Genomic DNA, 12,321 nt, shown 5'->3' on the forward strand with positions numbered 1-12,321 from the left:
TCTCTCTCTACCATGTAACATACTTAGTATCCTCAGGTGTGCAGTTCAATGCTACCAGCACAAAATGTATAGACAACTTTTGTAAGGAATCTTTATTTGTGATGATTCTTCCTTCAAATATATTTTACTTTGACATCTTTATCTCACAGATTCTCTGCCTGTATTAGTATCAACTTAATACTTCAAATACATAGTAACTAGCATATTTTAAAATGGAGAAGAATCGCTGTGTTCAAATTCAAGTAGTCTTTGTTCTGTGTGGTTTTATTGTTACTTCTTTCTAGCCATCACAAAACCTAAGTAAATCTTGAATCACTCACATTTGTTTTTTTCTTATTTTCAGCAGCTGTAGACTGTTCAGTGCCCAAAAGTAGGTTGAACAGCATCAAACGTAAGTATCTGTGATACCTTAATTCTGCAAAAGCTGTAAAACTAACTTAAAACAAAAGAGCTGGAGGAATGGAGGAGTAACAATAGACTAGAGCCTTTAATAAAGCAGTTCATGTATCTACTTGTTTCTTCAGCTTTTCGCATCCTGCTCCAGCTATTTGTAAGAATCTGCAGTGAATGTAATGCGAGTGAGATGGACCTAGTCTGTCAGTGATTATTTTTGCTTAGGATCGCAGTTAATTTTGCTTAGGATTCTTTTCATCCACACAGTCAATGGAGCACCGCATAGGGAGAATTGCAGCATTTTCTCCTTTCTTGTGATACGATGTAAGCTTGAACTTTCAAGAAGAGAGATTACTAGTGCAAGGTCAAGTTAATTTTGGGAATGTGGGCACCTGTGGACCAGGACTGAAACTACCTGTTCTGTTTTGCAGAAAACAGAGCCAGTTACAAGTGTACAGCCCCACAGCCTGGATTAAACCACGGTTACTTTTTCTGCGAGTTGTCTCACTTCTTAACACTGTTGAAAGATATCAGTATTGTAGCCTTACTTCGTAGTGTTAGCTGAAGAGCAATACTTTCAAATCACTGATTTATGGTATACCAAATTAAGTGTATTAATCAAAGGAGGTAAATAGTAAGTGTTGGTTAAAATAACAAAGGTATATTTCTGTTATTTCTCTGTCTTTAATGCAGTTAGAGGAAGGGTTTTTTTCCTTCAAATCAGTATTTAGTTGCAACTGCTGAGGTACTGGAGGAAATTAAAGTGTTATTTTAGGATGGAAAGATAAATCTTCTGAGGACAGAATACTTTGTTGTTAGTCTCAAATCCAGTCAAGCCAGAGTGATACTGCCTTGTAAAATTACCCGAGTAACTAGAGCTGATGCAGGAAATCAGTCATCTTTTTGGCAGAAAGACTCAGTTTCATTAGAATTTTTTTCAGTACTTCTGCATAATGGTTAACACTGCATTAAGCAAGAAGCTGCACCAGGATCAAGATGCTATATATGGGCTTGCCTTCTGCTTTCAAAAGGTGCAGCATAAGTAGCAACAGTATTGCAGGGAGTCATCTAGAGTCAGCAGACTGCAGCAGGAATTTCAGATCACCTGTTCTGCAGAGACATCTGAAAAATGTCTTCCTTCTTGTGCTCCAGCTCTACCAAGATTTGCTTTGAAACAAGCATGAAATACAGGGTTGGTGTAAGAAGAATATCTGCAGCTGTGTGTTTGTGTAATGAAAACCTCACGTAGATTTTCTTTCTGCATCTTCTAGAATTGTAGGTTCCCTAATTAATAGATATTCTTCCATAGCTTTTCAGGTCTTGGGTCTTTCTCAGTACCAACAAATGCCCATTTATCTTAGTCTGCTATCTTTACATATAAAATACTTCTGAGCTGATAGTTTTTGTGTTTCACACCAGAATGAGTTTCCCTGAATAATGAGTTCATTTTGGGAGACAGTGACAGTGCCTTAACCTTAACAGGTAATTGTCATGACACTAGCAGGTGTGCTCTGTAGTGAGGAAATTTACATTTCAGATAGCAAAGCTTAGTGCAGTATGTTTCTCTTTCAGTTCATCTTACTCAGACCAGTGTCTGGTTATGTAATTTTGTCCTGGTCAGAAACAGAATATTAATCTCCTGTACAGGGACTGATGGAAACATTTCACCTTTGTTGCTGCTTTTTTTTTTTTTTTTTTTTAACCATCTGTTTGATAAAGTTGGTACACTAATTCTTCTCTAAATTTTTCTTTCACCTATTTTCAAACTGGGCTGGAAAAAGCTTCTTCTGTGTTTTATGTTACTAAAATACGTATACAATTAATGCAGCCCTAGAAGATGTTTCCTGTTCACAAAGGAAGAAAACATAAAGCAAGGGGGGGGGGGGGGGGGGAAATAAAGCCTTTGATTGTAAAAAAAATCTTCAATTTACCTACTGTTATTCTAGCATAAGACTTGGGAGTGCTAATCATTACTTAGATGAAATTTATTATATTCCCAAAATAGAGCTAGCTCGTAAAGTGAAGCTGAGCATCATAGCTCAAGGATTGGGATCCGTGTCAGCAGCACAGGATTCATTTGGAAGAAATGTTAGCTCTGGGAGAACAAGAAGTATCCACTGTGGTTAGAGCTTTGTATCCTTAATTTAGCTCAGTTCTAACATACGGTTTGTTTGCTTGATGTTCTGCACTGAGAGGAATTGTGCAATTGTAAAGTGACAATTTTTTTACATTTTTAAAAATCTGGTTAACAAAGCAATAAATAATGATGTATTTTTTCCCAAAAGAGTGGCTTCTGCAGACAGTATTATGTCTATGCCCCAGTTTTCAGGTTTTATTTTGTGAAGTGTTTTATGTTCTCCAACAAAAGTGAGAGTGCCAAGTGAAAGATAGAACAGAAAGAAATACAACAAATTTATATAAACAATATCTTTTTATTACAATATTCCTCAATGTAGTCTTTTTACTTTGCAATGCTGAAAAATGTTCTCATTACATTTTAATATTAAATGGTCTGCATAAAATGCTGCAAACTTACTTTTCTTGCAGTAGGAGATTCCCTTTTTTTTTCTGCAAGAGCAAGAGAAATGTCTCAACATCTGATTTCATTGGAGTTCAGCACTTGCTCCAGACACACAGCTAAAAGTTATATAGCTTGTTTGCTTGTTCTGTTTACCATTTCAGAAAAAGCTGTTTCTACCTGATAGAGGTGAGAGACACTGGTTCATGGATTTCCTGTCTAGTGATTTGTCTTCAGCAGCTCAATCTGTGTGCACTGTCATTTCTTCTAATAATTTGGAAGCTCAGCTTCTGTCATATACCTGCTTTCACCGAATCACAGAAATGTTATTTGTAAGGAACCTTCATGGGTCATTTAGTCCTCCTTGAGCTTCCTGTTCAAGATAGGACTTCTTCCAACACTAGATCAGTCAGCCAAGTCTTGGAAACCTCCAGGGATGGAAATTCTGCAACCTGAGTAACCTGTTCCAGTGTCACAGTATCTGTATAGCTCAAAGATTTTTTCCAGATGTCCAATTCAAACACTGTCAGGATTAGAACTGAATTTACTTGAAAGCATTTATCCTGATAGTTCCAATTTTAAAAGGCAGATTTTGGGTGGTGGAATATAAGGGGTTTAGATGCCTTAGTGTGCATATATTGCACATATACGTGCAATTTCAACAATAGCTGAAATTGTTGTTTCATGATGACCAGTTTCAAAAATGTGTCAACTGCAATAGGTCCAGGTTTTTCATGTATGTGTTTGTACCAGGTATATAAGATTGTCTTTTCTTAATAAAAATCTTTGAGGATTAATATCAATGCTCAATGTGTACATGTAATTGATACTTTTTTCTGACTTGGGTTTTTTCATGTTTTGTCACCTGACTGAGATCACTTTATAAACGCATAAGAAACTCTGTCACACAGGCTGAAGTTTGTGCAGAGTTAGCAAAGAGATAATTGCATGGGGTACACCTACTTTCAGATTCTTCATTATTAGTGTCTCTGCCTTTGAGGTATTTAAGGCTAAGACTACTGAGGCATCCTTTGCCCAGTATTGGCACTATTCTTACAAACTCTAGGTGTTTAGAATGAAATTGAAAATTATTTCAGTTTATTTCATACCTAAAATTAGAGTGGTTGGGGCTTTTTCCTACTGTTCTGTGCATTGTTCATCAAGAACTACAGATTTTTGTACTGTAATAATAGTGCAACTAAGTGTTTGTTACATGTTCAGGTGTTCAGCTCAGTGCCAGATACCATTTGTAGTGTCTCTAGCAGTTGACCATAGAATAGTTTTTCTTCCTCTGTCTTTTATGTGGATTATGTGGAGATGACAGCCAGTAGCTCAGGCAGTAAGAGTATTGAAAATGTACTGAGGAAGAAGGTAAGGGGAAAGGATTTTTAGAATATTTTCAAACCGATTTCTTTTTTCTTGCTGGAGATAGGACACATAATTTATCCAGGCACAGCTGCAACATCAATATGACTAAATATTGGCAGAATCTCCATAGCATCACTGAGGTCGAGGGGTTTACCGCTTTACCCTCCCAGTGCCTTTCATTGTCTCAACTAAAGCATATTATTACTTTTTTCTTTTTGTATTCCTTGTCATCTTACTCATTGCATCACAGAGAAGGTTTCTGTTCCCCGTCTATTTCAAAAGAAATTTGGGAAGGGTGGTAAATTTTCAGTTTGAAATGCAAAGATTTATTAATAGCATAGAGTTACAAAACAGAATTCCTGCAGATAGTGTTAAAAAACGTCGCCTGAAAATGTGCCTCATGAACTGCTAAAATAGCAGGTATTTCCCTTTGGGGTTGTTGCCACGAATCAGTCATTAGTGTTTAAGAATTAAACATGATACTGTAGTTGGCATTCTCCCTGGCCAACTGAGTGTGTTCTGTCCTTAAAGGGGATTTAGGTTCCACTGTTCTTTTCCTGGTATCTTAGCTGGCAGCAAAGTAGGCAAGGTGCCATGCCACTGAGCTAGCAGTGAGCATGTTCTTGTGTATTAGATCAGCCTTATTGACTTAAAATAGTTGTTAAAATGTGAAACTTCTTGAAATGTGAAACTTCTATGTTCAGAATTAGTCTAAGCATGTTGATTGATACCAGTGGCCATTAGAGGTCCGTGGTTGTGGAACCTGTGCCAGAAAACTTGACAAAAGCTATGCCAAATAAGACAGCTGCTGCTACACATGCCTGGTTTCTAACAGTACTAACCCATATGTTTAGAGGTTTTTCCACAGGGCATATTGATAGTACAGCCTGAACCCAGTGATTAGTGTGCTTGGGAATGCAGCTCTCTCTGATACCAAGGCAGGGCAGGGAGGAAGAAGAAGGGGGCATGGGGAGAAAGAGTATTCTGAGAAGTTACGCAGCAGAAATCTATTTTAGCCTGATGGAACTTGAATACTTGGGTGGAGGTGAGAGATGGGGAGAGACAATTCAGACTGATCAGTAATGTTGTTTTTCTATTTTTTGGGGGGTTAGGTTCAAGTAGAAATACCAGGAAATATATATTCTTATATAATTCTGAATTTAAATTTTAGTTTTTCATGTGATCGTATTTTTACATTATATCCATCTATGCTTTATGCTATGAAAAGCTGTCCTGTATATTTTGTTGTTGCTGCTGTTTTACCAGAAGCTTTCACAAAATCTCCCAATCTTTGATTCTTAACTTTTCTGTTGAGTCTGGTCTTTACATATGCACTTCTGAAAATGAACGTTATAAGCAACTAAAATAAGTTCTTCAGAGTCAAACACTCAGATAATTCTAATATGTATGTTTTCAGAGTTCCAAGTATGTCTTTGGAAATATCTCTAGTGTATTTATCAAGAGAGCAGGAAGGCACGCTGTATAAAAAAAATATCTTTATGAGTCTGTACTTTTAACTGTAGTAATTTTACTTTTTGCAGTACGTATTTACTTCAAAGTTCTTCTGCAGAAAGGTTTTCTTTCTCTTTTTTTTTTTTGAGGTAATTAATTTTAGGTATGTCTTCAGTACATCAGAAATACATTTTTCACAGTTTGTAGTTGCAAAAAGACATCAGTTCATCTAGTCTGACATGAGTTAAGCAGACCAAAAATCTCATCCAGTTGTGCTAATATGGAATTCAACAACTGTACTGAATATGGTAAATAAAGCACGTAAGCAAAAGGGGCCTGCAGTCTTGGCCTGTAAAGATCAAGAAATAGAGAAAAGGAAGTTTGCTTTTGTAGTTGTTTCAGTAGTAAATTACTGTTGTTATTGAAAATATGTCCCTGTTTTTTTGATTGAATTTACCTAGCTTTACCATCTGCCCACTGGGGAAATTGTCGGGTTTATACCATTTTCCACTGTTACTGAGGATTACAAAATAGCTATAGCATACCAGAGAACAGGAATAAAAGTATGCTTTCCACTTACTGTCAGTATTAGTTCAGTACAGTATGTCTACATTGTCCTTGGGGGCTGCCCCAGTGGTACCCTGAGACAAAACCAACTGTCCAAGCCCACCTAGAAGCCAGGTGGACCTCTCAAGGGTACCTGAGTGGAGGTTTACCTGAGCAGGCTCAGGAGTTTTCTTCAGCATTGGTGCAGCCGTTCACAATTTCCGTGTAGAAGGCTGTGCACAGGCTACTGTATTCTTCATACAGCTGACAGAAGTATCTATGACGTGTCTGTAGGATGGGGAACCCCTACAAGGATCAGAAGTGGATTTGATTTGGAATAATCCTGTCCTTCTAGCCTCTCCTGAAATTCCCCTGAAGGATTCACATCTCACTGTTACGCTTTATTTCCATGCTTTGGCGATGGCCAAACTTAATCATTAGTAGCTTTGCCAAGTAGTGTCATGTTTCTGAAGTACATACTCTGATACAGACATTACTTTCTATTGGATGGAAGCAAGGCAGTATCAAGCCCTTAAGTCCTTTGTTACCTTTTTTTTATGGTGATTCCTCCCTTGTTTGGTGAAACGGTGCTGTTGGTAGTGGATGTGAAGGACTGCAGAATCTTCTCTTAGAGTTATGAAAATTAAAATTTCTGTGTTAAAATATTTAGAGTTATGAGAAACTCAAACTCCATACCTAATGGCAAAATTCAATTTGCATTTGATGAGATCTCACCTCAGGTTCTTAAATCATGGTGTACTGGGAATTTCTGTAGAGCTAGGAAGCTGGTGCTAAAAATTCTTACAAAGGAAGAGCTTGCTTGCAGAAGTCATGTCACCAGCTGATATGCTGAACACTTCCATTATGGTCACTGCAGGCACTTCAAGCTCAGCAGAAATGAGGCTGATGTTTACATTGCTTGTCTAAGAGAATTCATAAGGGAAATAATAACCAGAAGTGTGTTCCTACAAAAGTAGCTGATACAAAAGCACAGTGGAGAAATGCTCAGTATTGGACAATTCTGTTGAGATACATAGTTCTGCAAGCTGAACTCAATTTAAATCTACCTTAATATTTCATTGTCTGCCATGGATTATTTACATCAAAAATTAGATAACTTGAAGGTTAAATGCTAATTGTACTGTGATATGACATATGATAAATTTAGAGATTGGAGATTCAGAGCAAAGGACAACCACTGACTTTCCAAATTGTACTGTCCTTAAAAGTCCTAGGTAGGCTTCAGCAAAACAGAATTAAGCCTGTAGAGAGTATTCTAATAGGGGAATATAACAATGTGATCTCTGCTTTGGAAGTGTGGTGTACTCTTTGCAAAAAGGGTTTTTGTTTAGGCAAAAGTGTTACATCTAACAAGATTGATCAGTGTTTTATAGGTAGCTTTTTATGAAAAATGCTACAGTTTGATTTCTAAAATTTATAGTCTTTCTTATGCTTCCTGTCATTGGCAACAGAATTAAGAGAACAGATTCATGGGGTAGGTGCAGTAAGTTTTGGAATTTAGTTTCGTAGACTCTGAATTTATCTGATATGCAAAAATACCCACTTTGTTTATATTCTAGTACATTTTCTCTTTACCATAAATATTTGTGGTGGTTTTGAGCACAGCAGTTAATGAGATATGATTGATCTCAAAGTCTGCAATAAGGCTTTCAAAGGGACTTATGTTATTTGGATCTATGGAATGTATTTTTTTATTCCTAAACGTTTAGTTTTCCCTTTTTAAAGATATGAAAGAAAATAAGTGGTTTTCTTTTTCCTTTTATTTGTCACAAGATACTTACTTGTCCCGTATTTAACTCTAGGAGTGTGATATGCTTCTGGAGCCAATGTACAGTAAAAGCGAGTTGTAGTAAAATTATTAAGTGTTAACAAATGCAGTTGATGTTTACTTCCTACTAGTCTATGCAGTATGCCAAAGGCAATCTTGTCAAATTTAGTTTATTAACCTCACTGAAAACTAAAGAAGCTGTATCTGTGATTGATTTAAAGCAGAAGATACCTTAAACAGTGCAGCCTTTTCAATTAACAGATAAATCTACCTTTTAAAGCTGCATGTTTCTTCCTGAGTGCTGGTCTCATTTTTTCCTTGTTTAATATATTCACAGCTGCAGGATGAGTGGTTATGTATGGCAGCCTCAGGTATCTTCAGCTCCCATCAGTTGTAATATTGTAGTTAGCGCCTTTGGGTCTGGCTAAAGTCAAACGGAAAGACTGGATTCTCCAGTCCCTGCCTGGGGAAAGGACATGTGAAGTAAGGGGAGGCAGGCAGCATGCGTGTTTCTGTGTGTCTGCCGGTACTCTTGTCTGTGCTACTTGCTGTCTGCCTCAGGGCTATCCTAACTTACATCTAGCTGTCTGTTTACACCTACACTAGCTGTTTTCCAGAAGGATTTCTTTCTCTCCTGCTTTGCTGGTTTCACGGTTCCTAGCTTTTACAGCCAATCTAGCCTGAAAATTCCCAAATTTGGCAACAAGATGGGTACACTGCTGGGATTTTCTGCCATTCTGTTTTGTGTGTGTCTGCTCTGCCTTTCAGTACGCGTGACTGACTTGATAGCTTTTGGAATGCACTTAATGGATTAGCTGAGCTAAGCTTACTGTATGACTGGTGTGAGGCAAAGACTTTCTATTTCCCGTGCAGGTGACAGTAGTCCCAATGGGTCATTGTGACATCCAAAGATAGCCTTAGCTGGAATACTTACTGTTCTTTCATTTTTTCTGTACTTATGGGCACAAGCCATGCTTTGGCTGAGAAGTTGTAGCACACAGTCCTGGAGGAGGTTTACAGTAGTTAGCTTTTATGGCTTTGAACGCCAGTAGTGAAGGCAGAGTCTGTCCATGTATGTTAAATCTCAGACTTTGTCCTGTGAAGAGCGGAATAAGGATAACATGAGAACTCAGTTTTGCAATAATATTCACACTGCTTTGCACTTTGCTCAGAAACTCCTGTTAAGCCATGAGATGCAGGTAGAACATGCAGTGATTAAGCCTGTCTTGTCTTAGACAAACCCACTTTCCACCTAAGCACTTGAGTGTAAGGAAATTTCTGTTTCAGACATCTACTTGCACTTACAAAATGAGACACACATACTTCTGTATAATTTGCATGTTCGTTTTGTAGAGTTCTCATTCATTCATTGTTTCCCTAGGTATTTATTCAACACTCATTTCAGCCATCACCATTTTACCTGAGCAGTAGGCAAGACTTGAGTTTTTACAGCTTCCGTGCATGCGCGCACACAGACACACTCTGTTGGTCCACTGTGAACAATTATTTATCTCAAACATATAAAACTTCTAAATGTAGCTAATTTTTGAGTGCTCATCTGTAACTTTTAAGACAAACAATTAGAAATAATAGTATTTTAGAATAGCTACATGATAATAATTTAGTGTAGGAAGAAAAATATTGAGTTTTACTTATTTAATGGTACAGTTTATTTTTTCCTGCTGATACAAGGTGTATTTTAAATTCAGACTTGTAGAATTTAGCGTATCTTAACTTCAGCTAATGTTTTTCCAGTAGTAAAAGCAACTTTATATTGTAACTATTCAAATGGAATATGTTGAATTAATCAGCAGCCATAAAATAAATTACTTTGTACTTTACCTATCAATTGTAAGAACTGAAAGAAAGAGAAAGAGGGATTTCCCTGAGAAACAAAAGCAAGGATTTTGCATCTAAAATAATCTTTTTTAGTTTAAAAAGGATATTTAATTAAATATGATAAATAATTAAAAAGGATAATTTAATTAAAAAGGATATTTAAAAATAATTTAGTTTAATAAAATGGATAATGTACTTAATTCTTAGAGGTTAACATGTCTGTAGGGTTAATGTACACAGATGAATGTATTCTGAGGGTTGATTAAATGCCCTCAGATTGCTGTAATTCTCAGCTGTCTAGAAGAATGTACCACACCAATCCGCAAAGTTATTTACATTTCCATATGTTAAGCATAGTCGTGTGTGTGAAGATTGGGGTCTATGAGAGTATGGTATAAATAGATTATGAAACCAAAAAGAGATCCTCATAGTCCTTTCTGTCTCTGTGACTGTATCAAACAAACCATTCATACACTTGGTTCTGTGTTAAGTGAATGAGAAGTCTAGTCAAATTAAGACAGGTTTCATTGTGTATACAGATTCCAGAAGTGTGCTTGCTTATATAAACCCTCTTCTTTCCCATTTGTAAATGAAATCATTAATGTTTTTCATCAGCCTTGCTTGGATTTTTCAACTTTGTGAACTTCTTCTGTGGCTCCTGGGTGCTTACAGTACACAAAAACGTTGGACTGTATTATGAAAATATCAGATGTAGGTGACCAGATAGCAAACTTGAAAATAGAAAATTTACTCATCTTTTGCACTCCTCTCTGTCTAATGGTACAGATACTTAACTCACCTTCTGTGCTGCATGGACACTGTGAACAAGTTCTTAGACTGCAGACCAATGTGGATTGATAATGATTTCCCCTACTGATCTGACAGTGGCCCTTTCACAGCGTTTCCCTTCATTTTTTATGTTCTTGACAGGAGCTTGCTTGTTTTGCCATGGATTTCTGTACTTGGGACACTACTCACTGTCTTTCCATGGTGTGAGCATGGATATTTTTTTTATATGTAAAATTTACTAACGTTAAACTCATTTTTTTTCTGAAATATTGGATGAGAGTACAGTCAAATGAGTTCTATCTGTAAAGGTTAGTGTAAAGCAGAGTGCTTTGTTAGCAATACTGATCTTGGAATTCCTGCATAGTGGTGTATTAGTTGTGAGATGAGAATACTTCAGGGAAGCTTAAGGTATCGCTTCAGCTAAGACAGCTTCAGCTACTAGCATACTCTTAATATTTTTCTTCTAAGAATAGAGGTAATTTTTTATAATTGCCGTGTGTTCCAAGTGGAACATATATCAATAGTCTGACTTTGCTGAGCAATTGGAAACCCCTACCTTGTCATCCAATCACTTAGAACAAAAAAAAGGTAATATAGTAATATTCCAGTTTTGATCTGACAAGCTTTTATCTCTTTCCTAAGTTGCTGACCAGCGAAGAAGAGAGAAACTGAAAAAGAAGATAGCCAGATGTGAAGAGGAAATGAGTATGGGCAAAACTGCCTCCCGATCCAGCTCAAGAGAGAGTGGAAGGCTGCTGCCATCCTCTTTTGGAAAGGTAGATACTTTAATTTTATTTAGTAGATATCATAGTCTACTTGCCTCCCATAATAACAAATGATCACTGCTGTGCAGCAGCTCTGAAAGGAGGACTGGTGTATTTCAAGCAGCAGAAAATAGATAAGGGTCTTCCTGGCATGTGCCCAATACCAAATGCACGTCTTGGCCTTCTGACAAAGGTGGTAGGTATCTGGATGAACAGTGCTTGTGCTAAATTCCAGTTCAGTTACCCTTGAGTTCTCTTGCTTTCATTTCAGCTGATATTCCCATGTCCTCTCTTGTCACTCCAGAGCTTTCTGTCGTTTTCTAAGGCAGAATTCTAGTTACCACTAACCTTTCTAGCAGAAGAATCAAGAGTCTTTTTTTTCTCTCTGTATCCAAAGTCCTATTTTGGAAATACATTTCATATCTAACAGTATGCTACATGCGTGAATTGTAGTTACTGAAACTGAAAATAGTACTAAAGCCATCAAAATAAGTACTTTTCTGTCTTTATACATAGGTTCACTTATTTTGTCCAGCATTTCATCCAGATATGTGGTGTATATTTCCAAATAATAAATAAATTAATAATTAGCCTTACTAAATTAGTCTCATGTTTGTCACTGTAAAGGAGCAATTGCAACTTAAAACAGAGTGATGTTTTAGTTCTGATTTTAACAGCAAATGCTTCATATGTTGTTTAAATATCCGTAGAGATGGAGAACATTTCCAAATAGTACAGAAAATTTACAATTAGTTTCTTTCTGTGTCACTGGTTTTTGCAGCAGGCAGGCAGGAGTGACCTTATTGCAATGCAGAGAAATAATGCTTTGAATTCAGTACATGTCTCTTAGTTACAGAAGAAAG

General features: G+C 36.9%; 1 protein-coding gene across 2 annotated transcripts in view; it reads left to right on the forward strand.

Annotated features, from left to right (window-relative positions):
* Positions 1-12,321, forward strand: part of SPATA7 (spermatogenesis associated 7) — a 42,084-nt gene that overhangs the window by 11,760 nt on the left and 18,003 nt on the right. For both annotated transcript variants that reach the window (XM_080395110.1, XM_080395111.1), the window contains 2 exons: positions 344-391; positions 11,337-11,470. In XM_080395110.1, the coding sequence (XP_080251236.1) occupies positions 344-391; positions 11,337-11,470 (182 nt within the window). The remainder of the gene's footprint in view (positions 1-343; positions 392-11,336; positions 11,471-12,321) is intronic.

The sequence above is a fragment of the Falco punctatus genome, assembly GCF_963210335.1.
Source record: "Falco punctatus genome assembly, chromosome: 7".
NCBI classification, from domain to species: domain Eukaryota; kingdom Metazoa; phylum Chordata; class Aves; order Falconiformes; family Falconidae; genus Falco; species Falco punctatus.